The sequence below is a fragment of the Brienomyrus brachyistius genome, chromosome 8 (genome assembly GCF_023856365.1).
Source record: "Brienomyrus brachyistius isolate T26 chromosome 8, BBRACH_0.4, whole genome shotgun sequence".
Taxonomy (NCBI): Eukaryota; Metazoa; Chordata; class Actinopteri; order Osteoglossiformes; family Mormyridae; genus Brienomyrus; species Brienomyrus brachyistius.
This window is the reverse complement of record NC_064540.1, coordinates 24,706,682-24,733,447: the sequence shown is the minus strand read 5'-3', so window position 1 is coordinate 24,733,447 and position 26,766 is coordinate 24,706,682. Positions and strand designations below refer to the sequence as shown.

At 43.8% G+C, this 26,766-nt stretch overlaps 2 protein-coding genes and 1 long non-coding RNA gene across 7 annotated transcripts in view; 1 reads left to right on the top strand and 2 right to left on the bottom strand.

The window, feature by feature from the left end:
* Positions 1-11,211, bottom strand: part of LOC125747045 (constitutive coactivator of PPAR-gamma-like protein 1) — a 23,964-nt gene extending 12,753 nt beyond the window's left edge. For 3 of the 5 annotated variants that reach the window (XM_049021732.1, XM_049021735.1, XM_049021736.1), the window contains exons 1-7: positions 10,310-10,792; positions 7,370-7,616; positions 6,670-6,752; positions 5,613-5,741; positions 4,847-4,937; positions 3,598-3,695; positions 345-598 (exon numbers count right to left, since the gene is read on the bottom strand). In XM_049021732.1, coding sequence (XP_048877689.1) covers positions 345-598; positions 3,598-3,695; positions 4,847-4,937; positions 5,613-5,741; positions 6,670-6,752; positions 7,370-7,616; positions 10,310-10,783 — 1,376 coding nt within the window. In that variant the 5' untranslated portion in view covers positions 10,784-10,792. Of the gene's footprint in view, positions 1-344; positions 599-3,597; positions 3,696-4,846; positions 4,938-5,612; positions 5,742-6,669; positions 6,753-7,369; positions 7,617-10,309; positions 10,793-10,868; positions 11,068-11,103 lie in introns of those variants that run through there. The other 2 variants (XM_049021734.1, XM_049021733.1) reach the window with 2 other exon arrangements.
* LOC125747047 (uncharacterized) lies at positions 11,118-14,136 on the top strand. Its single transcript, XR_007399163.1, has 3 exons — positions 11,118-11,251; positions 12,114-12,217; positions 12,326-14,136. It is a non-coding gene; the product is annotated as an uncharacterized LOC125747047 (long non-coding RNA).
* Positions 14,009-26,766, bottom strand: cass4 (Cas scaffold protein family member 4). The gene is made up of 6 exons (XM_049021737.1): positions 26,573-26,766; positions 19,203-19,664; positions 18,090-18,161; positions 15,973-17,109; positions 15,484-15,543; positions 14,009-15,131 (listed from the first exon to the last, which is right to left on the bottom strand). Exons 1-6 carry the CDS (start codon positions 26,582-26,584, stop codon positions 14,712-14,714), a joined length of 2,163 nt encoding a protein of 720 aa, XP_048877694.1. The 5' UTR covers positions 26,585-26,766; the 3' UTR covers positions 14,009-14,711.

Here is a 26,766-nt window from a genome sequence, read left to right as displayed (position 1 = left end):
CATTTATTGTTATACTTTCACTTTCAGAAAATCACTCAATGCATGTACTGTTACTAGGAATGAATAACAGGGTATTGATTGCGGAGACGACATAAACAATGACACTGTGGCACGTTCACTATAGGACAGCAAAGGGAACAGAGGATACAGTGTATACATTCAGTCCAAAGATTTCATTTCAGGCATGAGACAAAAGGTCAACTTTCGCAGTTAAAAAAAATTATACTAATACAAAGACAGCGGAGAGCAACCTCAGGTCGTTTACATTGACAAAGCGAGAGCCACACATTTGGCTGCTGGTCGAACACTGTTAGTTCCCCACCGAGCGATTGCGCCCGACTCACTTGGCAGTGGTGCCCGTGTTTTCGTCGTTCTCGGAGGAGGACGAGGTGGACGAGGTGTTGAAGAACGCAGGGTCTGCATGGTTGGGGCTGCTGCCTGAGGTGGGGTTGATGGGCAAGGACCTCTCGTACAGTGGCGTGTGTTTCCCTTCGTGAGGAATGTTGCTGAAGCTGTTCTGATCTGGGAGGCCCTTCCCCAGTGGATCAAGAGCCAGGCCAGGCTCTTGGTAGGTGTTCTGGCCTGGCAAGTGCTGGACCTTCAAAGTAACGCAAAACAACGCTGTGAGGGCCGTGCTTCATCATCATCATCATTTCTGGTCATTTTGCTCTAAAGCTTCATATTTTTTAAGGAGACTATGGCCCCACCTCCCACAAGTAACTTAAAGAATGTGCATTTAAACCCTAATTTAGCCATTTTAGGAATGGAGAAGCTTCATTAACTATTAAAAAAAATTCTAACAAAACACCTCAGTGTTTCAGAAACTCAGCTACATACCAGCAAGACGAGCCTGAATGCGCAAACAGTATTACAGCCCAGTGCCTCAGCAGTGAGGCCTGAGAGCATACACTAAACAGAAGATTACACCACTAAAAACGTCACACTTCAGATCAGAGCTGGGCAGTATGACCAAAAGTCTATATCACGGTATTTATATCGGTTTCGCGGTATACAACAGTATCTTTTTTAATAGTATGACTGGGCGTTTACCACATTTTGCAGGATTTTAGAGGACATATTTTTGTTTTGCGTTTCTTTCCAGTTTTCCCACATTAACTATATTATTTTGTTATAGTCGGATGTAGGTCTTTAAGATGCTTCACCAAATTTAACCTGCTACTTAACTTCGTCGACACAACTTTGTAACACTGTTTGCCATCGACATACTTAGCTTTTCCATGCTCGTCTGCAAAATACTTCCAAACGGCTCTTTTGCGTTTTTTTTTTTTTTTTTACTAAAACAGCTTGCAAAGTGCCTTCAACTGCAGCATATGCCATGTTTGGCCAACTCGGTATGTGTGCGTTAACCAGCGTGAATGCGTTCAGCGGCTATTGAGAGGAGGGGAGGGGCTGCGCGAGTGTGTGTGCCTGCGCTGTAGTGGTGCTGTGTGAAGTTTGCCGAATGAGGCGAAAACCACACTGTTGGTATCAATAATGGTGAAAATGAGTGTCTAATCAGATACAAATTTTTTATATCGATTAGTATCTGAGAATCGACAACCGCAGTGTCTCATAATTTTGAACTCTAGCGTCACATTGTGACAGCACATTTTTGGCGGTGCAGCAGTGAAAAAGGTCCCCCTTAAACAGTTCCCAGCTACGCCACTTTAAGAACATTGCGTTGGCTATTTAAACCAGTATTGCGGTATAAGAAAAATTCATATAACAATAAAATAAAAAAACAGTTTTCGGTATGAACCAGTATATCGCCCAACACTACTTCAGACAATGTCCCTCAAAGACTCATTTCGAAACAGTCAAAAACACATGCTTTAGCATTACAGATAGTATGTGTAAGATAGCAAGACTGACCCCAAATAAACAGATTAACACAAATGAGCTTGCAGCAGTGAAGAAATATCTGCCTGAATGAAAAATGCAGATGCTGATTAAAACTGTAAACATGTTTAACAAAGTGATTTGTTATCAGAAGATACACAAACTTCAAGTGACAAACAAGCATCTTTTTTGCACTAATTTCTTTGACGTACTTTATGTACTTCGCTGCAGTATGCAAAAGAACTTCTTTCTGTGATCAATAAAGTATATCTTATCTTATCTTTAGCTAAGAGCTGAGAACACCCCCAGCCCTCCCCCCTTCTGAAGTTGGGGACAGTTGAAGGAATACTGACAAGTGCTACAGTTTATTTACATACCTCAGTTTCTTATACTTCTGAACAATGAGGCTTTGTTCACTGCTGCTTCTATGCAATAACACCTGTGGAGCATGCTTTGAGCACCTGGTTTTAAACCCAGCTCCACGCTTTTTTACACTGGTAGCTGCTCCGCCATAAAGCGTTCATATAAAGTGGTGGCTTTGCAGACCAAGAATCTCAGATACAGTTCACCTCTAAACTGCTGAGTCGGCTGCTTTTCATCTCACGAGAAGGAAATGATCATCTCACCTTAGCTGTGAGTTTCCCCTTTACATCGACAATAAAAGATTAAGACGGGCTTTATTGATCCCAGAGGGAAATTCCGGAAACCAGAATTGAGAGAGAGAACAAGACAGTAACAACGATAATGTGTTACTTTCGTTACTTGTGCCTAATGCCATCTACGTTTTAACACCACAACCTGACTAAAACCATATAAAATGACCATTAAGCAAAAAGGTTAACTGTAAAAGCAAGCAAATATCACTACTCAGCTAATTTAAATAAGGCTGCAATTTACTCCATAATATATCTGGTAGCCTAACAAACAACTAACCAACTAGTACAAAACTATGACAAATCTTTGCCAGCATCATAATCTCACTTTATGCTGCACTTCTGAAATGACTGGTCAAATTAGTGGTTTGAACTCAACTGGGAATATTCAGGGAGATTCTAAGATACAACATCGCTGACCTGTTCAGCGTTTGTTATCTAACTGTGTAATAGGCAAGACTAAGCTGGGAATACATGCACACTGATTCTCGCCCTGATAACAATACTCTGCGACTGCAGGAGGGAATAAGTCACACACCTAAATTAAAGAATGCAGGGGAGCGAAATTTTAATAACGATACAGCACAACAGCCATTTTATTACAACATTTAGATGCGAAACCTGGAATTAAATTAAAGGATTATCCGAATCGAGATAATGAACACAAAAGTTAGATATGCCGTTACCTATACTACTTTTACCGCTGACTTTAATGTAGATTTACAGTGATAATTTTTATATATCTGAAAGGTCTTTAATCTGTGCAACAAATTTTGGAATTTCCCTGGAAATTTTCTACAATTAATTTAGATTATTTTAATGATTACAAAATACTGTACCTTTTTGGACACATATTCTATCATAGCAAACACACTGGTCAGATATCACTTGTGCTGAAACCACGTTAGTCATATTAAGAAAAAAGCTTTAAATAAATAATAAAAAAAAAAGAATATTTCACTCGAGCATGCACAGGACAAAAAGGAACAATTACCAGCAACAGCATTTCCGCAAACACAGCATCTACTCAGCCACATACCAGCAGTACCAAGGAAGGAATGTGTTACGGTCTTAAAGCCTCGGTTTAGGAAGCGTGTGAACCTACCCCAGGTTTCACAGGAAGGGGAGTCTGTGGAATGTTGAGCATCTGTGGAGGTACGTATTGTGGCACAGCGACAGGCACTCCGATCGGATTTGGTCTGACTGCAACGGGAAACACACTGTTGTGAAAACTACGGCTCCGTCCCCCAACACACACATCTCCACGCCATTCGCTCGCCCCAATGACAGCCGTTTCACACCATTTTCACACTCGCGGCCTTGATAAGCTGCAAGGTTCATTTGTTTAGGAATCTGGCAGAGACCAAATATTTTAAAGAATTGTAAAGAATACTATAGTTGCATTTTAAACTATATGAATATCTCAATAGACATCTTATAAGTTCTAAAAAGTCATTTGAGTGCTGGCCACTTGTAGAAGCTTAAAAATGCAAATTTGACAAGAGAAACAACTATCAAACAAATACATCTTATCAATTTATCTTTTTAACAGAAGAAAAACTTTTTTCATAATTAGATTTATTGAAATATTTAGCTATTAAAAAGGGAATGTTTATGAAAACTTCGGTGATAACACCCCAACATGATAACATTCCATCTGGGAATTGCACACTGCATTCAGGCCACAGTAAAAACAACTGTCCTGCAGCCGCCAAAAATACAAGGCAACTCCTTCACAGAATCTTCTTAATTGTTGCTTGAAAACCTTGGAAGAACAGTTTTCCCAAACTGCTGGCTTTAGGAGCCGCGGTGCCTGTGCAAAGGGCTTTTCTAAAGGAGTCTATTTGTATGCACAGCACATGGCTGCCATTCCAAAGTGCACACAAGGTCTGAGGCAGCTGAGAACATCTCTCACATTTCTGCTAGGTCCTCTACTATCCTCATAAAAACAAATAACTTTTAAAATCTCATAATAAAAAGTTTTTTTTAAATGTCTAACTGGCAAAACTGAAGGCTAAGAGTCACATTCAAAATGATGCCAGACTGAAAAAGGATAGGACTGTACTTTTATTCCACCGTCAGACATTCCTCCATGTCACTGGTGCCATGGAAACCAGGCGAGGTACGACAGGAGCTAACTGTTGCAGCTCCTCAGAACAGCTTACAGGTCAGGTGAGGGAGATACAGTGACTGCACCCATAATTACAACAGCTGTGCTTATAAAAAATTCAGGCACTTTTTGAACTTAGACTCATCAGAATACAGTACACTTTTAAACAGTCAAAAAACTTAGATTAATTTTGCATTGGCGGTATGGGTGGGGTTAAATAAAAAAAAAAGGCTCTTCAGTTTACCTAAATAAGGAGAGAACTGTAGCGGTTTGCTGGCTGCAGAGTAGTACTCAACTGCCTTCTTGAATCGGACAACTTTGTCATCGGTTCTGGACTGGATCATAAAACAGCCACATTAAGATCAGTCAACAGGTCACATACATAAAAAGCTTTATTACTTAACATTCTGAGAAACAGCTATCTATTTATAAAAATCAAGAGAACCAATCAACAATATGATGCAAGCACAAAATGAATCCTAATCCCATACCAAAGTTTACCCTGCAATGCACGGCACCTAAACTCTGATCATTTTTCACACATATTTACATTTTCAGCCTTCGAATGAATTGTAAAACACTGGCGGAAGGAATATACATACTCATGAAGCTGTGTGTACCCTTTTCAACACGTTTCAAGTTCCCCCACTATAAAAACATTACACATCAGCAAATGCTGAAAATACCCTTGTCACTAGTCTACTTTTGCAGTGGTCTGCTCAGTGTACCCTCACCCTGGAAGAGTTCAAGTGCTTAATTAAGCAGTTTTTAGTTAAATTTGTAACACCTCGGAAAACATTCAATACCAGATAAACGTTGGCTTTTAATCATAGAAATTCTTTTATCTAAATAACAGGGGGGAAAAAAAACCTGTCCCAAGATCCCCACAGGCCAAGGACTTATTCTAAAAATATCTGTTATATTTGATATCATCTTAAAAATTTAAGCAGCGATGACCACATGCTGTAAATTCAAACATTAATTATACCCAGATTTGAAACACTATATACCTGTGAATGTCTGAAGATGTCTTTAGCAATGGCTTCCAAGTCAATGACATCTTGCAAGTTGCGGACGTAGTCTGCCACGGCCTTGATCACTACGTCACAAGGTGGGAGTACAAGCTGGTGGGCACGTACCTGTTGATATAACCAATGTCAGCTTAAAACAACCAGCAAAACCTAACTGCTGAGTAAAGTCCACTGATACAATCGGTGGTGACACCAGGAGATGGCTCAAGGTTCTGTACAGAAGTACTGCCAGAAACCGGACAAAAGCATACTTGATGGCTCAAATGTACTGCTTCTAAGCTTTTTTTTATCCAGCTACAAGATTAAAAGGAATAACATTCTCTGATGATAGTCCAATTATTTAAATCCACACATAATGGGATCCATTTGAACCCTTGTTCATTTTTTTTTCTGAAAGCAAATATGTATATGTGCCAAAGACTGAAGAACATAAGACATTAAACTCAGGCAAAACAGTTGCACACTACAGGAAGGAAACTGCACTCTTCAGTCTCTCCTCTCTCTGAGCAAACAAACCCATCTGTCACACCATATCTGTGCAGAGAGAGGCCACTAAGTTAACAAGTAAAGTCATTCCCCTTTTCTTTGTGCATTCTTGGTCAAATCAGGTTTCCTAGCTACAACAGTACAAGTGAAGGGAAATATTAAGTGACTCTGCACTGTACTGACACATTACTTGTCGAGCCTCATTGTACTCTATGTTGTCAAGGAAACAGTTTCTGCTGCTATCACAGAGGGTATCAACTAGAAATAAGTCTTGTTTATGTGCCAAAAATGCATGCAGGGTACTAAGGAGCAAAGAACATTCAGAGAAGAAAAACTCAAACATCCAAAGTCATTTAATGATTTATCGCACCCCACCATGACATCATCCATAAAAGAAAAAAAACAATCATAAAGCCCACCTGCGATTTAATAAACAAAAATAAGATAAATACTGGCTAAACAGTGACAGTACAAGAGTCTGATCATTCTCATAAATTTCCTGCTATTCCTACACCTAAACAAAGAGGCATGCCAATTGATAGCAGGTTACCTTCAATGATGCTAAAGGGTGTTCAGGCCCAAGTAAACTCCAGTGAAAGGCAGCCAAGTCTTCATCGGGCAGAATGTGATTACCTGCACCATAAGAGAAAGGGGACTCCTATTAGGGGAGGAGCCTTCTGCTATTACACATCTAGTCATCATTTTTCAACACGCAAGGACTTTATAAATCAGTATGTATCCGAAGCGACTGGAGATTTTGGCAACATTTGTTATGAGCTGTCTCGAGTCTAAGTCAAGGCTACCCATGTCACTCCACCAATTTATGAGGGTCATCATAAAACAAGAGAAGCCTTTCTAGGTATGACATTAGGATTTACTGCATTGTATCTAAAGTTGAATCAGAATGAAGGTTCGGGGCTTCATAATACCAGTCTTCCTTTTTAGAGAAATGAGGGCCAACATGGTTATGATTTTTTTCTAATTCAAGCTTCAAAAAGTAGTACTTTTGAAGATGATCTCAATCTAAAGAAAAAATAACAAAAACCAAAAGCATCAAAGCATTCATGACAATGCAGCATTAATGTAAAAGCAGATTAACTCCTCACACACTCCCAATCGCTATTGTTATTAAATCAATAAGCTGTTTGTGACCAGCTCTGATGCAGCAAAAGACAATGAAGGTTCTCCGTGAACGCTAAATGGAAAATATGGACCTGCTACCTGCCTGCACTCCATTGAACTACACTTACCTAAAAGTGAAGCAAATATGACAAAACGATTTGGGTTGAGATCGAGCTGCTTGGCGACTTCATGCATCAGGAACTGGCTGGTGGTGAGGCTTTTGCCGTTGCGGCTCAGCTTTAGGGCGTGGGCACTGAAGTAGTAGGGGATGTTGCACAGGGCATAGTCAGAGTCGTAGGCCACCAGGCCGTGAAACCCATTCTCCCTGCATAAGGCAATCACTTCCTGATGGTGATCCTCAATGCTCTGGGCAACCTGGAAAGCAAGACAGTCAGTAGAGGTAAGGTTGCTATGTGCCAAGTTACAAAACTATAAATGAAAGAAACTAATCCAGAGCGTTTTACCTTAGCTAAGCTAAAAGACACAAAGTCAAGACTTCACCATATCACTTCAGCACTAAGCAAAGCAAACAAAGCAGCACAAGTCTCCCACAAATCCCACAAAGGCAAACAATGGTGGTCTTAAACCAGGTACGAATATATTGCAAGTCATAACCGGTCAGTCCTGCATAGTTAAAAGATGTTGGAAAACATTCTGCATTGATCACCATCAACAGGCAGGTCTGGAAATGTCAAAGGGTAATTTTAAAGTTTCTATTTGTTTCACTTTCAAAATTCCCAGCTAAGAATCAAACAAATTCCAAAGTAAAACTCTAAACAAGGTTTATGCCTGTGCAGAGCTTGTGGCAAAGCTTTAACATGTTCCACTTCATTATGTGCAACTTCAGTAACACAAGATCTGGCACAGTACAGAAATGACTGCAAGTCACACTCACTTTGATAATATCAATTAATCAAACTGATTGCAAAGAATGCTTGAAGATATATCAGTTTACTTCCAGTGGTCGTCATTTTAAATACCTAAGTATTCACAATACTCCAAGAAATGTGACAATAGCCTCCTCATTTATAAAGCCAGCCCACAAGCTGGACCAAGCTTGTTTGCTGTGGCCCACAAGAGAAGTGACATGTGATCAAAAGGAGAGCCAATCAACAAGGTATCTCTCCGGCCGCACTGCCCTCAGGGCTTTCACTGAGCAGCCTATTACAGCGAAGCAAAGGTGGAACTTCCAGGACACAGTCAGATTACCAACTCTCTGGAACCTGCCTTTACTTGCTGTATACAATATCCAATTGAACACATCTTTAGTGTCTTTACTTAAACTATAAGCAGGAAACCTGCATTCAGCTAGCCAGTTTCACTATACATTTTTGATGCTGGCTGGTCATTTTGACTGGATCTTAAAACTATTTGGAAAAGGTTTAAAAATCTGTCAAAACTTGTCGGTAACTTGTAAATTAGAGACATCCAGCACTTTGACAGTTTAAAGAGGGAAAAAATTTTAATTTACAATTATCCTCTCTGCCTAAATATCATACCTGAAACTGTAACTTGATATTAAAACTGAACAGAACTGATGGATTGAATTCAGTATTTTGTGCCAATGCATGCTTCTCCTTATAGTTCATAGACTTCAACAAATTATGTAGTTTTACAGTTAGTTTGACTAGTTTTAGAATACAGTGCCAAGCCACTGTGCACATTTTAAAACTTCATCCATCCATCCATCTCTCCACCATTAATATCTTGGATGAGGGTACAGAGTGGTCTGGAGTATACTGAGGCAGCATAAGGAATCCAAGGCAGTAGTATATTGTGGATGGGGTGACAGTCCATCACAAGGCACATTCACTGGCACACATGCAATCATATACTGTAAGCAATTCAAGAGACCAATCAGCTTAACTGCATGTCAACCAGGGTACCAGGAGGAAACACAGGTAGAACATGCAAACTCCACACACAGAGAGCAGATACTGGATAAGGCCCCTCCACCCTCGAGATATGAGGCAACAGTGCTACCCACTGAGCCACCGTGCTGTTTTGCACAAATACTAGCTTGGCATTGTTAATATTTATCAGGTGAAACCTTTCTTTAACTGCACACGATTTAATATGGCTATGTAATTCCAGACAAGCTACATGAGTTATGCATGTTTTATATAAAATCACCGTGAGGAACAGGATACGGTACATTTCCGCTGTTCTAACCTTTGCCCGGCAACGATACATCTGTCCCAATAACTCTACCGACAGATAAGCAGATAACTCTCTATAACTAAACCGAATACTTTTATTTGGAGGACAGTTCTTACTATATACCTAAAATTAAGTCAAATTGTTGCGGAGAATGCGTGTCCCCTTTAATTACTATGGCTTCCAGATTTTACGACTTCCTAGCAATAACCCTAATCTTAGATAAAAATTACTTTACCTGTCTGTCTAGTTAGTCATTAGCTATCTAGCTAGCCAGCCACAGTTGGTAGCAGGGAGCGTAGTTGGCTAAACAGCCGTGAAACCAGTTTGTTCCACGTCTCATCAACATGGCAACTCCCTTATTAAACAGCTAATATCGATGGGAAAGGCAAAACGTCCGCCCCCTTAAGAAAACAAAATCACTACATCCGATTTTCAATGAAATCGTTAGTTCATTTGGTAAACAGACTATCCCCCGACTCTTCGTGAACTACCGAGACGTGTCATCTAACGGATGGTCTGGTAGCCATAGACAGCCGAACATAGACAGCCGAATGCCACAGCTAGCTAAAGAGCCCAGCGCTAAAGTTTTTTTAAGGGTGCGCGGCGCTCGGCAGAGAAGCCGCCAGCCCGGTAACTGGCGCCCAGGGGCGAATTTCAGACGCCCCGAAAATGTCACGTCTCAGTCGGCTGCGCTTGACACTGTTCTGACATTTTCTCCACAAGCCCCCGCGCCGCGCAGACGCGAGCTAGTTCGCCAACTAGTTAGCCGCGTGAACTTCACCCAGGTGGTCGTGAGGAGGCACGCGAGCGTGCGGAGCGCTGCCGTTTACCGGCGCCGGCGAAGGCGGCCAGCTGCCGTGCCAGCCCGACTTCCCTTACTCAGGCAGGCGAGCGTGACATGTACTCACCCCGATGTGGAACCTGAGGAGGGCCAGTCGGATACAGTGGGCCATGCACACCGGCGGCAGGAACCAGACCTTTGGCGGTGGAGTTCCCTTATTCTGGACGTGGCTGACAATCTGCTGCGCTGTCTGCCTCTCGTTCACCTGTCGCTTGACCCATTCGTGAAGGCGGCCTTTCTCCAAGGCGCCATTGAAGCATACCAGGAGCTCAATGTTGCCATTAAAGCAGGCCTTAGCAAGAGCGGCTAGATAACCTAGCATGTGGTTCCACTGGCCTCCGCTCACCCAGTCGGTGTAAAATCCGCCGTAGAGCCGGTGGAGGCAGTTTTCAGCATCCACGAGAAGCCTGAGCCGACTTTGGGGTGGTCGCTGCCGGCCGCCCCCAACTAGGCTCCCCCGAGCTAGCTTCTGAAGCTCCACCGGTACTACGGCGCTTGGGCAGTGCTTTTCAATGTATTCCTGGAAACCTTGCACGCCCATGTTGGCTGCCTTTGGGAAAAAAATGTATTAAAACTAAGAGATTTTAAAAGCGAAAAAAATATTTAAATCGGGAGGTTGCTATTACCTACTCCCCATAAACTACCAAGATAATGGTTGAAATATTGTCGTTGTCGGTTTCTGGAATTGTAAAATCCGAAAAGAAATGAAACCGGGTTGTTACAGATGCATTTGTTGTTTTTGTTTTTGGTGAGTTATTTTTTGGTTCATGGCCGCTGGCCGCCATGTGCCGTCTCACGGAGCCATGTCTATGGATGTGTCTGGTGTGCAGAGAAGGAGGCACAGTGACGCAGGGCACGTACCGTGCACAGGGAAGGAGGAGCCTGCCACGGTGGGCGTCTCGCCGCCACTGTAACTTAACTGTCGTCTAGTGTAAAGTGAAGAAACAGGAGGGGCGGCCGTCACTTTCCCCACTCAGAAAGTTACAGTCCTCGATCGGAAACTCACCGGGTAAATTTCACCCACGCCGGAGCTGTTAAACATGTACTCTGTCAGAAAGATGTCAGATGTCAGACTGTGAAAGGGTGTGCTGTAAACAGGTGACGTCCGCCCAAGGTCCTCGTTCTTCTAAAATGTAAAAAGTCATGTTGTATTAATTAAACAGCCAAATCCGTTGCTTGGGTAATATTATTAAAATAGAAGCTATACGTTCTGTTACGATTCTAAACATGCCTCGTGTTTTCTTCTATTTTCTACTATGTCATAAGACCTATTCGGGTAAACTAGTTAGTGCTGTCTTACAGGATCAGAGTGCTTTGTACGTATAGAAAAGAGTGTAATCTCCTCAATAGGGGAGAGTTACAATATACGGAATTTATCGTTACTCTTTAAAGACACACACACACACACTAATGTGCTCAGAAAAATTAATGCACGCGATAGTTGGTTTCTGTGCTACTATACTGTTACTAACCAGATGGTTTGTGTTTTTGAAACATGATCAAAATGAAATATTAGTACAGTATATTAATGCTAATTTTCTTGTATCGGATCATACACCGAAATAAACTATCAACACTATATATATATTATGGATAATGCAAACTTAACTTAGATACAGTATCTTTCAGTTTTTGTGTGACTTGAAGGAAACGCATCTAGGCTGTTACTGCAGCTAACATTTTGCCAAGCACTTATGGTTAACTGGGGAGGTGCCGAACCATCCGAAAGAAGCAATGGATGAAGTTTGTGGCTAGAGCAGAATGGTCACAGGATATCTACCATCGCACAGGCTTCAGTAGCTTCCTGCAGCAGTATGATATTTTTTTTTGTTGCCTCACATTTTTGCCCTCTCTTGATCTCTCACCATCAGCTGCCAGTTGGTGCTTGTGTCAGGTTCAAGACCTTTGTGCTGCAGTGAAAGACTGCCAAGAGAACTGTACCACCACATCTCATGGGACCCAACACTGCTTCAAGGTCACTACAGTTCCCTACATCAAGTTGTCTGCCAGTTCAGGTTCTAAAAAGTCAGTAATCAAAATCAATGGCATCTCTTTCTCACACTATCCATGTGTTTCCCCTCAGCCTTAAACTCCCGTCATCTGTTCAAGAAGGGACTGTGCTTTAGGCCCCTACTCCTGCTTCAAGAGACTGCTGTCTGTCAAACTGTTGTGTAAAATATAGATACTAATGTTGTCTGTGGAGAGCATTTGGATTCATTTGTTTACTGTTATTTTTTTAACAGATGATTTTATCCAGAGTAACACATAACTAATGATAATGAAGCAGACTTAGACGCTGTCCCCGGAGCAACTGGCTTTAAGGGCCTAAACTGCTCAAGGGTGCAATCATAAAATCACTTTGCCAGCCATGGGATTTGACCCAACACTGTCCTAACCCATAGTTCCACACATTTAGCATAAAACAGTTCATTGTCCCACTGCCCAAAGCAGGGGTCTCCAACTCCGGTCCTGGAGAGCTACTGTCCAGTAGGTTTTCTATCCTACCTGGCTTCTGATGAGCCACACCTGTTCTCAGGTAAATACCAGGACTGGAGTTAGAGAATCTGGCCTAGAGTTACTTCTCTGTGTGGCTTGTGTTCCTGTATATTCAGTTTATGTTGCTGCCCATGTCTCAGCTGCTCAGTGGACATTATTATTACCTCAGCCCTCTAGGCTTGGGGGTTTGTATCCCACCTTCATCCTCTGTGTGGAGTTTCCATCTCCCCATGTCCCACTTAGTTTCTTTCAGGTATGTTAGTTTCCTCCCAAAGGTCAAAGACATACAGTAAAGCTAATTGGTGTCTGTATTGTGTGGAAACATCAGTTTATGGAAGATGGATGGGTAGATGCTGCCTGCATTGTGAACTATATGTTTCTCTCAGTTTATGGTCAGGTTGTGAGTTAGTTATGGTCAGGTTGTGAGTTAGTATTAATAGTAAAATATTTTGTGAGTAATATTTTAGTATCTGATACTGGGATCAGTGCTACAGAAGGCTTACTGAGCTTCTGGGTTATTTTGTCTTTGTTGAAGACAATACTTGTTGAAGCTTGTCATTTTCTTAATGCATTTATTGTTTTGTTGTTATTGGACTGGATTTACCTTCCAATACCATTCAAGACCCCTTACAGTAAAAAAATACATAAACCAAACATATACTGGTAATACGCGTTACACATAATAAATAAATGAAAATTGTAAATTTACTTAAAGGCGCATTTTGTCCTTTTGCGTTAGCGCTTCTGTAAGGGTTTACGTAAATATGAATTTTACTCAAGTCGGTTTTTCGAGTCGAGAGCCGCCAGCACTCAAACTTACATAATTTATATGGCTGACATTTTCCACTAGATGGCGTAAAAACAACAGTCAGTGACCGTCTCGGCCATTTCTTCGAAAAGGGGACACCTTTCATATGTGTAGTAATTTACATCTGAAGTAAGATACAATGAAGAATTCAGGATAAGTAATTAAAAGCAGGAATATACAGTTCCTTGTTATGTAATTTGCAAATGGGAAAATACACAAAACAAGTAAGGTCTACAATGTAATGCTTGGGTAAAGTCTATAATAACACTGAAATGTAATGTCTTTCTGCTGAGGTTCACATTTTCTTATGTGAATTTTCAAGGCTAAGACAAAAATGTCAGTGGGAGTATTTGGGATTTGGTTTGTATACACAGGAAATGCTGTACATATCTCAAAGACACAAGAGTGGGAGGGTGTTGAGCTGTGTGGAAAAAAATAAATAAAATACAGATATTCAAGACATTCAAAAATTCAGAAATGTCTTTATGAATAAACTGTACAAAAATACATGTCTGTAATACATAAGTCCTTTATAGTATACATGAATTGAGTTCAGAAGATTCATATTAAATTGGGATAAGTAGAGTGCACGTCTTTTTCTTGGTGAACTTCCTCAATACTTGACAGTAAATCGTACATAAATATAGAACTGCAGTTGCATTAATGTGACTGAACAGAAGACTAAAAGAACTCGCCCAATTAAAAACCTAAAACAAGTTTTTGAGTCCACTGTTCCACCTAACCTCAAAACCTTGATTCAGAATAAGCAGTTGCAAAATGACTGGCTGTACCACGCTACCATCTGTTTTTGTACTATTAACATGTAGCTGCTTAATTTACATCCTTTAACATGAATAATTATAACCAGGATCATCTCGGCTTATTGTTTTGGTCCCAGCCCACATATCATAGCTGATATTTATACTATCCATGTCACTATTCACTACCTTGGCTGACAGAATTTTTCCACTTCATGTTTTCTAGCTTAAGTATACGATACATTTAAAAAATTCATTATCTGACAATTAACAAGGTCAACAACGTCAATGGTTTTCAGTCCAAAAAAAGTACTAGAGTCACTATGTTGAATGGTGGGGGATGCACTGGTATGAGGAGAGAGATTACTGCCACATGTGACCAGTTCTGGCTAGTATCAGAGGGGAGCTCATTCCCTGCTGACAGTACTCTGATCAAGCTGGGTCCGGAAATGCTGTGCGCGGTGGGCCAGTTCTTTGGCAAAGTCCTCCACTTCCTGCAGGGCTGTCTTGTCGGGGTAGTGCAGCGCTGCTTTCTTGGTAGCTACCGCCAGCTGCTTGAGCAGGGCACATAGCTGGTTGCCCTTGTACAGCAGGTCCTGGCTCGACCCGGCGCTCTGGCCTTGCGCCTCCCTGCACAGGGTGTCCACCAGCCTCTGACCCACCATGATGACCAGCTTGCCCTTGTCAATGAAGCTCTCAGGAGGCTGGCCGTCCTGCAGGCTGTGCACGAACACGCCGATGGCTTTCTGCAGGGCGCCAAAGTAGAGACGGCAGTGCTCTGATAAGGCGTGTGGCGAAGCTGCAGCAGCGCGCCTGTTTACCGCCACCTATGCACAAGAAAATGGAAGTCAACTGCATTAGATCAGGCTTTGCATGGGTGGGAAAACAAAATACTCTGTGGTTAAAGACGTAATATATTTTAAGTTAAAAATGCTCTGCTATCTGTCTAAACTGTTCGGCTTCCCTGCTCTTGTTACTAGACATAGCCAATGCATGAAAGAAAAATACAATAGGGTTCCCACTGCTATGCTGATCGGACCGGTAATAAATCCTTATTTTTCCATTTTGTATTCACTTTTAAAGTTTGTCAAATATTGCATTTCTTTTTTTCTGTTTTCTGGGTTCTTAGTGACACACGAAAACATGGTGGCTGTTTCCATGGCGGCAATATATAATAACCTGTTTTGACTTCTTGTTCTCTTGCTCCATCATTTGCTGCTTCTCAAACTCCATCTTTGTCTAAAAGACAGAGGCACGTTATTATGAATATATAGACAAGTGTCTGACATGTAATGTAGAGAAATTATTTAGGCAGTTATATACGCAAATTGAGAAGACCATAATGCATAGGGAAAGTTGAAGGTAAGAGGAAGGTAGACAACCAGGAACAAGGTGGACAGACTCAGTTTTGGCTGCTTCTAGAGAGCTGGGACCACATGAATGCGTATCATATTGGGCGCCAAACCTAGAGCAATCAAACTATATTCCAAATTTTGTAGGAATCCTCCTAATTTTCCCCCCCTTAGGCACCCCTGGGCTCAGTCATCACAACATTTAACATGCCATTGGGAAGAATGAAACCCTGAAGAATGAGAGGATATTCTGGGGGGTGGGGGGGGGGGGGGCTAGCTGTAGGCAGGGTATATGAGAGATGAGAGATAATCTTACCTGCAGGTGCACATAATCATTGTCCTCCCCTCCCGAGTCACTAATCTGCTTGTCACCCATCTGACTGTTCTTTGTTTCAGGTTCACAGCCAGCAGAGTTATCAGGGTCCCCCTGAGATCGTCTGAAGAGCAGCTTGCCGTTGGCGTTCAGGATGGACACCAGATGCCTGACATCCTCGGGAATGGTACGCGCCACCATGACGAAACGGTCTAGCTGGTCGGGTGTCTGTGCCTGGGCGGAGTCCTGAACCAGCGTGTTCAGCTGCCAGCTGGCCCCCAGCGTTGCCATGGCCTCCTGCAGGATGAGTCCTGAGTCCTTCACGATAGACAGCTGCCGGTGGAGGCGCAGCTGCAGGTTAGCGTCGCTCAGCTGATTCGCGTTGCCCCGCACGTCCAGGACGAAGTCCAGGAACTGGTCCATTGCGCCGGCGATGTCCTCAGCCGCAGCCTGGATTTTCTTGATGTGTTCAGCCAAGTGGTCCTTGGTCCGCCAGCGGCTGCTAACAAACACCATGAGTCTGGGCACTGCCTGGGACACGGCCTCCTGGAGCTCCGCCAGCCGACGAGCCGCCTCCTCCTGTGTCAGGGTCACCTCGCGCACCAGCTCAGGGAATTCGCAGGAGCCAGTGGAGGAACTCGAGGTGTCGCTACCGGGCCGACCATCTTTCTGACCCCCATCATCTTGGGTCAGCTGCTGCTCCTTCACGTCACCAGTGGGTCTGACTGTCTGCTGTTGCGGCTGCCTGGTGGCAGATACGGCTCCATCACTCTCCTGAGCGATCCCCTGTCTCTTGAGCGTTGGTGGGACGTCGTAGATCAGTGCTTCGTCCTCTGGTCTCTGGGTGCTCCTGCTCTTCAGACATCGTTTCGAAAAGGGGCTGGGATTGGGGATGTCGTAGGCTTGTGGCACCAGGCTGGCACCCAGTTTCGGTGCTGTCCAGGGAGGCAGCGTGTCGTACTTGTGGTTCAGCTGCCCCCTAGGCTTGGCCATCATGGTGCCATGGTACTTCTCAGGTTTCAAGGGCACATCATAGACCCACTCGGACTTACATAGGTTTGGCAGGGTGGTGCACCCACTGATGGCTATTCTTTGCTGTTTTTCAGTAGCCAAAGACATTGGGACATCATAGTTGGACTCCTGAAACATTAGAGATAAGGCAACATTAAATGTATAGCAGGTTCCACTGCAAGCATCCTGCACATTGTGTGCCACTGTCTTCCTGCACCTGCTGGACTTCGTAACACGGAACATCTCACCACCTTGGTGACATTGGGTTATGGACCTGACATTAATAGACTGACATCCAACCATCAATCCATTTTCCAAACCGCTTATCCCACTGGGTCACAGGGGGTCCGGAGCCTATCCCGGAAGCAATGGGCACGAGGCTGGGAACAACCCAGGATGGGGGGCCAGCCCATCGCAGGGCACACTCACACACCATTCACTCACACATGCACTCCTATGGGCAATTTAGTAACTCCAATTAGGCTCAGCATGTTTTTGGACTGTGGGGGGAAACCGGAGTACCCGGAGGAAACTCCACGACGACATGGGGAGAACATGCAAACTCCACACACATGTGACGTTTAATATTATTTAAGATATTATTTCAGCCATTTTTCACATGCTCTTTCAAATCTGAGTCCAATATGCAGTCCTTATAGTTATAAACAGTTCCGAGAATGAAAATGTTCTTGAAATGGGATGTGAAATTGGGCAAAAAGCGGTATTTGAGAAAGCATGATATTTGCACATTTTTCTGTGGTGAAATGTCATCATGTTTTGATTTCAGCAGAACAGTATGGGGCGCTGTACTCAGTGGCAGTGTAGACAGCTGTTTACTCTGATGTATAAAGACGTCAACAGCAGTTTTTCCTTGCCAGGTTGTCAGTATAGTAAAAACTTGCTGGTTTACATTAGTCTCTTTATTATGGTTTCTGCTGTCGAAGCTGTATATATTTTTTTCTAGATACCATAGGAGATTGATTTGATGCCTGATAATGGTGAAAATAAATCATTATATTCTTAAATACAACCACAGCAAGAATTCTGTAAGGTATGCACTCCTTTGTACTACGTTTCTCTGACTGAACCCCCTTTGCCGTGTGACTTACAGTAGCAAACGCTCGCAGTGGATGGTTTGGCACGTCATAGACTTCTGCTGCAGCCACACATTTTCCTGGGATCTAGAGGTACAACATGGATGAGGGAGAAATATTTTCCCAGTGCAGCATTTTTTAACGACAAACATGTTAATTAGTCACCTGCCTGAATAATTACAAGCCCTCACATCTGCGGGATTTTATGTGCCCGGTTAATGTGTTCCCCCAAACTGTTTGCAGGGCCAGAAACCTCCATAATAATGTCTGGATTTTGGTAATTAACACAGTTTTTCCGGAGAGAAGCTAATGGGAACCATTCCAATTTCATTCTCTGAGACGGCTACTGAACTGCCCCTGGAGCAGGAGGGGAAGTGGTGAATGTGGGCAGGCAGGCAGCCACATAGACATATCTCTCTCTCTCCCTCTAACTCTCTCTCCCTCTCTCTCTCCCTCTAACTCTCTCTCCCTCTCTCTCCCCCTCTCTCTCTCTTCCTCTAACTTTCTCTCCCCCTCTCTCTCTCCCCCTCTCTCTCTTCCTCTAACTCTCTCTCCCTCTCTCTCTCCCTCTCTCTCTCTTCCTCTAACTCTCTCTCTCCCTCTAACTCTCTCCCCCTCTCTCTCTCCCTCTCTCTCTCTTCCTCTAACTCTCTCTCCCGCTCTCTCTCTTCCTCTAACTTTCTCTCCCCCTCTCTCTCTCCCTCTCTTTCTCTCTCCCCCTCTCTCATTCTCGCTCTTCCCCCCCCCCTCTGGTCCTTAGCAGCACTCCCCCTCCGATCTCTAAATCCCCCTCTCGAAATCTCTAAAGCCGGCCTTTGGGCTTCTCTTTTACGGGCTTGTAAAGGCCTGACATAGCATGCCTGTCCCACAAGAGAGGCCCCCTGGCCTCCATCTGCTACCATTTTTACCAGCAGGGGTTTCCGTACTGCTGCATTTCAGCCACTTCCTGTGTCTTTACATTTCTCTACCCCTGCATTCATCCAATACCACTCCAGACAGGGTCATTAATAACTAAAGTAGGGACCCCCAGTCACCTCCAAATCATTTTAGGTTTCAGATTCCAGATTATCTGCACCCATTGTTATTCATTTGTATGATGTGCTTTGTTTTCAAACACAGGCACTTTACCTTGGAGGGGGAGACTTTCCCTTTGGATTCCAGTAAAGGGTGTTTTTTGTCCATAGAGGTCTGTAGGAGGTCTACAGTCTTTTTTACAGATAATTCGTGGTTCAGCTTGGGGCTGAAAGGGACCCTATAGATTCGGTCCATGGGCTCGTACGCTTGACTGGGGGATGGCCGTGGCACAATGGGGGTCTGATAGATATTTGGTTGGCTCCAGCTGCCGGTCAGCGATCTCTCGGCGCAGAGGGTCTGGAGCCCAACCTGGGCAAAGGCATTCATTTGATCCGGGGAGAGGAGGTAGAGGCGATTGGCGGGGGCCAGCCCCTGGCGGCCATGTAGGGAGCACCTCCACCATCCGTGGCTGCCGTCTACGTTCTGCTCCATCACGGTGATGATGTCACCCTTGCGGAAGGCGAGTTCCTCCGGACACTCTGCCGTATTGTCATACAGAGCCTTAGCGAGCAGGTTCTGTGGGGGAACACACAGCGCACAAGGTCAGGAAGTGTCAGAACCCAAACTGGAGCTCGGTAACCCCGGTACCAGAAGGAGAATGGTTATATTAGCATGTCGTTCTTAATGAGCACCATCACTAAGGGAATATTAGTATACGGGCAGAAAAAAAACACCAATTTGTACCTTTGAGGGTGCAATTACTTGTCACTGGGGCTGTACCCTCAAGGGTCTGCCAATTTTACCCTAACTGTAGGTAAATATACCTTTTTAGTTACAGAAAAGGACTCTGAGGAACATTTTTGTACCGTTGGGGGTACATTAACGCTGTTTGTACCTTGGCATACAAAACTGTACCAGCGCTGTATCCTTTTTTCTGACAGTGTAAAGTTGTCGGTTCGACAAACACCAGGCTTTGCAGATGAAGGGAAAAGTCATTGTTATAATTCAGCAGCAGCTTTGCAGGCAATCTGAAAGGCTGATAGTTCCACCTCATAATCAGTTACTGTATTGAATCTGTATCCTACTTGTCTGCATGCTACGAAATTCCCCAGCTTATAGACACAGAGTGAATGATATTATGCCCGCAGAGCAGCTTTCTCAATATAGGGGAATCGAAATTCTGACGGAATTCCATTCCATTCCAGGATTCCAATGAAATTACCTATATTTACTATGGTGGTGCAGTGGTTAGCACTGTTGCCTCACACCTCTGGGACCTGGGTTCGAGTCTCCACCTGGGTTACATGTGTGTGGTATAAGCGGTTTAAAAAATGGATGGATGGATGATAAATTATCTACCACTACAAGTCTGAACCAGTTAGTCTAGAAGCCTGTCTTATGTGTCCTATTTTAGCAGCAGAAGTCCAGAATCAGCCTGAAATAGCAAACTCTGCAGACAGGTGCGGGGGGGGTCTTCCGTATCCTGGGCTTTCAGCTTCTCTGTGACTGTCGTCTCCAGACCTTCACCAACTGACAACCTTCATCGTCTGCTCCATTAAAAACATCAATATAATTATACTTTATTTCATTGATGTAATTTTTGTGTATATTTCTTTACTTAAGTATCACAGTATATATATAAGTAGATGAGCATCTGTATATGTATGTATGTATGTACCTACATGGGTCTTTTATTTATTTTTTCTTACATAACTTTTTCCTTTTTTATGTATATAGTACATGCACCAAGTACAGGCTATAGGGGGTTTTGTACTGATATGCTTGTTGTTGCTTATAATCTGCTTCAGCAAACACTGAAACACCTACAAGTCATTAACAAGACGAGGGTCCCGATGCCTAAAGCACCCCACCCCCCCTTTGCAGCACACACGCGGTGACCGTGTTCCTGCCAGCCAGCCTGCACGCATGTTTAAAGCCCCAGAACATGTGTTTCAGAATTCCTGAGTCCCAGGGGCCCCACTAGCTAAAACCCACCCCCGCAGTAAAACCAGAGCAAACACCAGTCACACCCCCAATGTCATTAAGAGCCTTTCCGTATACATTTCCTAACAACTCCCAGCATGCATCACTTTAAGAAAGGTCGCTAAGATTGAGGTGACCTAAAATAGTCATTTCAGGTGACAGGTGCTGTGTACAAACTAGCATACAATCACCTTCAAAGCCATGATTTCAGACCAAAGAAATCTGTTCCACCAAATGACAGAATGATAAAGACACAAACATTTATAAGTATTTACTTTTGGAAAAGGATCTTTAAAATGCTTAAAAAGGATCTTTAAAATGCAGGATCTGCTGTGGGCAGTTTCCCCACTCGTGCCCCTGTCCCGTGCCATACCCCAGTCCCGGCCGTTACCTTGATCCTCCTGGTGAACAGGGAGCCCAGCCATCTCTCCCATGGGTGAAGCATGGCTGCGTAGGAGAGTGAGGCGGACAGCACGGGGTACGTGCCCACTGGGGTGCTGCCACATGCCCTGCTGCTGCCAAGACCAGCCACTCCGCTCATCCCTTCACTCCTGGCTCCGGCCCTTGGTCGATTTGGAGGAAAGCTACTCCGGAGCCCCACCTCCAGCCGCCTCTGGCCCCGCCTCTACCCGCATCTGGCCCCGCCCACCTATTTCCAGCCCTGCTGCATACACACCCTGAGACACAGTGGCCCACAGGCACGCGCTTCGCTCCCCGGTGTCCCCAGCTGATAAGCGCGGCCGGCTGGCTCTACCATACATGGAGCTGCCCCTCTCTGCGGCCAAGGGCCCGGCAACAAAGGCTCCTTTCACTGTCAGACCCGGCCCCCCCCATGCACCTGTTAGGGCTTCAGGCCCGGCAGCCCCCCACACTGCTGGCCCCACCCGCACTCGCACCCAGGCCGTCCCTCAGGGCAGCAAACAAACATCCTCCACAGTCCAACCACTTATACACGTAAACCGGGGGGGGGGGGGGGGGGGGGGGGGTTAAACCTCTACATTGAAACTTTTTTGCAAGAGAACAAAGTCCTCACATAAGATGGCTACCTCATTATTACATCATTCACATTATATACAGATATCTTTTGCACTTCTTCTAAATTATCTATATTTTTTTCTCGGGTGCAAATATAGCAAAAATAGTGCAAATCAAGAGCAAGTAAAGTATGGGTATGTGCAAACATCAATTAGACACGTGGGTAAGACACAGAGCCCACAGAGCCACAGAGCGTGCCAGAGTTAGCATTCTGCAGCTATTTCTCACGAATACGTAGTGTGCAGCACGGATGATAATATCGCATTCATTACGGCCCTACACTTTATCCACACTGCCCATCTTTACTACAGAGTGTAGCAGCTAAACCTTCTGTCACACCAAGCAAATTGGGTGAGACCACTGTGTGGATAGAGGGTGTGAGATCATGTGATTGTGTATCTAAAGTTCCTCCATGTAACCTCAAAAGTTTCAGAACCTTATAAAACCGCAACTCTGAATGCTACATGCACACCATAAAACTAAGCTTTCACGTGCATAACAAACACTGGAAGAGAGTGAAATGTTTTCCAAATTGTGTACAGATGCAGTGAATAACTGATCATGCAGTCAGGGGCAATGGGTGACTTTAAGAAGTCGTATTCTGACGAGGATCTGATTTCAATGTGTGTGTGTGCGTGTGTGCGTGCGTGTGTACAAACATGCGAAGGAAGCGAGCTTCAGCTGTGAGGCTTTAGGATTCCTGCACACGCCTGCTTGAGCAGATCATTCTCTGGCAGTTGCTTTGGTAACAGCTGTCTCTCCATCTCTTTCTGCTCCCCCACCCTTACGCAGTCAGGACACAGACACACGCACCCACACACGCACCCTCACGCGGTCAGGGCACAGACACACGCACCCACACGCGCACACACGCACCCTTACAATCTGCCTGCCTCGGCGCTGCTACCTCACACTTCTGCATCCTCCTGATCCGCACACTAACATCTGGGTCGAGTGGGCAGCCTGAGGGATCACGGCTATCCGAAATTCCAGCATGAATAAATAATTACGAGGGGAGACGTTTGAAACATGCTGTCGCGATTTTCTCAGCCAATGGTGTTTGTTCGTTTGTTGTCTCGAATGACCGTTTCCTGCACGCTGCCCGATCGCTTCAGCACAGCCTCCTGAACAATAAAAAAGTGTGAGCTGAACATTCCTTCATAGCTAACTCTGACCTTCTGCCCTCTGAGAGCCTGGCTGACCCAAAACACATTATAACCCTCAAGTGTAATACAGACATAAATCACAGAATGACGAAGTGTCAGTATGACCACATCTATAATGCTGAAATCAGTCAGATCCAAATTGTTTATTTATGGTGGCATTATACTAAAAACCCCCCAGATATTAACCATCTCTAGTTGCTATGCTGGTCGGACAGACTCGTTCTGACCAGTGAAATGTATGTAATACTCTCACACGGCCAGGGAACGGGCTCCAGTAAATATGTAAACTCCGAGTGCCAGGTTACATTCATGAAGCTGACACTGCATTCTTCAGATAATCCATGTAAGTACAGAACATGAAGCTGACCTGCAGACCGAAATAGAAGATTTTCACACAGAAGCACATTGTTTCTTCTATGGAAGGAGGCTGTTTGGAAGGGGGGTGGCCCGTAAAATATTAGTAGGCCGACAGCACCATCACATGAGAGCAAAACACAGCAAGTTCACTCAAACTGCCTCAACTCTGCAATGCACTTTTATTTTTCCCTCTGTTCACGTTAATCCCTTCAACCAAATGTGAACGTCTCCAAGCTGCCGCTCATTATCTGAAGCCTTAACCACACCTCCAAGAGGTGCAATGCTTATTATTTCCTTCTTTTGAACGGCAACTAAAACAACTCCATCCATTTGTTAAGTCAATTGCAAAACAAGTGAAATAACAGGGAATTTTATAAAAATACATCATTAATAGTTATAAAATCTGGTACGGGTTCCTTGGGGGGAGATAAGCAGTAAGACTAAGTGGTGCTACTGAATGATCCATGTAATTTCATAGTGAGTACTTTTGTTTCAGAGACATAATTGCTCAGAAGAAGTCTACAATATTGTAGCATCCATTAATGTTCATTCAGTGGATTCCACATCTCAGAAATCTGGTTAGTTATTATTTACCTTACATCAAGATAAACTGCTTACAATTACTCAGTTTAGAGCTTCCTGATGTAGGGGAACGAACCTGTAGATAAAGATACTTTATGTGCATATATTTTTTCTATTGTATCACCCCATACCTCACATACAATTGGAGTCTGAAATTAACATTCAATCCAAGGCAAGGGTGTCAAACTGCAGTCCTGGGGGGTCGGAGCCCTGTGCAGCTTAGTTCTTTCATTGTTCCGCCATAAATGATTCAGCTCAAGAGTGATGTGGTAATTAGCACAAGGAGATGCAAGGAGTTGACATTCAGACATTCAGCAAATCGTGATGCTCATACCCTAGGATGTCCGCAGTGGAGAATCCTACAGATAACCTGGAAATGCGTCTTATTTTTAGGAAACTGAGAAAACTTGTCAATTGAAGGGTGTCACGCTGCCGTATCGGTGGCAGCCTTATCTGCAGGGGATGCTCAAAGAGCGTAACGCAGTGCATCATTAGCAAGCTCCCCAATTTATCTGTAGACTACCCTCTGGCTATATTTGAGAAGGGACTTCCTGAACCACATCATCTTCTGCTTTCTCACTGTCTCTTTCACCACACAGTTTACCACCTCCGTCCCCCCCCCCTTCCCATCTCCCCAGAAAGTATTGTGTCAGATCTATAACCACCCTAGCAGCCACCCTGAATGAGCACAGAGCTGATTCCGCCCTCCCCAGCACAGCCATGGGCCCCATTATCAGCAACTTTTCAGTGGGGGGAGAAAAAACATACAGAATCTCAATGCTTTCAAAATGGACGGCAAGATCCAGCACAGTCTTAGCACAGCTGAGAAGAACAGAAGATCTACACTGCCCTAATACGCCTAAACTTTGTGAATGAATTTGTTTTGTGACAAGGCCAGCTCATCATGCTGGTCGACCTTGCAGTCCCATTTCCATGGCTACATATGACTTTTGTTCCTGCTATCAAAAATAGACTCTTTGTTCATGCTGCATTGCTTAATTTCCAGCTGCTTTGGAAGAGTTCAGACAATGTCATGACGTGACAGCAAAGTGCTGCTTCTATAACCCTGGGAGCTAAGAAACAAACATGCAGGAGTCTCCATTCCTCTCAGCTATTATCTTAGGGACCAGTAGATGGAAGAGCTGGTGATGTTCTCAAGACTGTCCCTCTCCATTCACCGTTACGCATTTTTACACTCAAAGCGCTTTTCACACACAAGAGCCAGAGCAATCCATTCACCATAACTTTATCAGAAGTTTCTAACCCAGCATGTGGGTCCACTTGGGATTTCTAATATACCGCGCTGAATTTTGGAACGTCTAATAAATTTTTTTCAAATGAATTAAATTCAATTTACTTCCATTTCACAACAGAGTCACCACAAGGTGCTTCACAGGGGTGTGGCGTAATATATTCCTGCATCATTTATTCAGAATAATTCAGAAACAGAAAAGGGAAGATTTTTGTGCCTCATCTCACATAACTGTTGTCTAACTTTAATAGCAACCACGCAATGAAGGACAACTTAATTTTAAGGATTGTTTCTTCAGTATTTTAAGTGAATAGAATTGTGTAGAGATATATAGATGTTCATTGTGACAGCAGTTTCCACCATGAGCTCCAGCTGCGAGCAGAGACACTTCCCCTGAGCTCCATGGAGATCCGTATTTCCAGTGCGGTTTGTTACTGGCTGTACCCAGCTGGGGCCAGTTTATCCAGCAGATTAAATCATCAAACTAATTATTGCAATTTTGTTGCATTAGACAAACAAATTGCACTCAGTAAATGTAAATCCATTTCCCAATTAATAGTAATGGTGAACAAAATAGATTTTTCAAAAGCAGATTTGTACTGGATTGAGTGACTGAAATATAACATCAAAATCATGGCAGTTACAGAGAAAAAAACTGAGAAAAGTACATTTTAAGAGCTTATTTAATGAAGAGGGAAGTTGAAGCACTGTGGTTATGCTGGACCTTAAAACTTTGTACTTGTAAGTTTTGCTGTGGGAATAACATTTGCTCTCACTGCCCCATTGATTGGCAGCCTGATTTCACAGCTTCCCAGAAGCGTATGTTAATGAGCTCTTCAAGGTTCAGTTCAGCTCCCTCCTTTAGGAGCTGAGAATCCTATCAGGTTACACAGTTCAGGGGGCAGGGGGTAGGCTGGCTGACCCTACAACTCAGCTATAAACCCAAGAAGGTGCTCTTAACACATTTTGCATGAGCAACTTCTAGAAACACTGTTAGTGTCACTTTGAATGGCATCACCCCAGTGGTCTTTTAAGCTCAGCAAAAAAGCAGAAATATGTACCAATGAAATACGACGCATCAGAGAAAATGCTAAGAGGAAATCACTCACCTCCATTTCCATGAATCAATCACCCGATACATCCAAGTTCTCTGGGATACAGTCCATTTAAAAGCCTGGATCAGTGGAACCCAGCACTCGGCACATTGACTGACACTAACATTGCGACGAGCAGCAGGAACTCGGCGTCCTCGCAGCTCTCTCTCTCTCTCACACACACACACACATTGTCCGACTTGTCACTG

Coding starts and splice junctions, on each gene's coding strand:
- cass4 (XM_049021737.1), bottom strand. Junction 17,110..18,089: donor CACTGCGAGCGTTTGCTACT/GTAAGTCACACG, acceptor CTAATGTTTCAG/GAGTCCAACTATGATGTCCC. Junction 15,132..15,483: donor AGAACAAGAAGTCAAAACAG/GTTATTATATAT, acceptor TCTTGTGCATAG/GTGGCGGTAAACAGGCGCGC.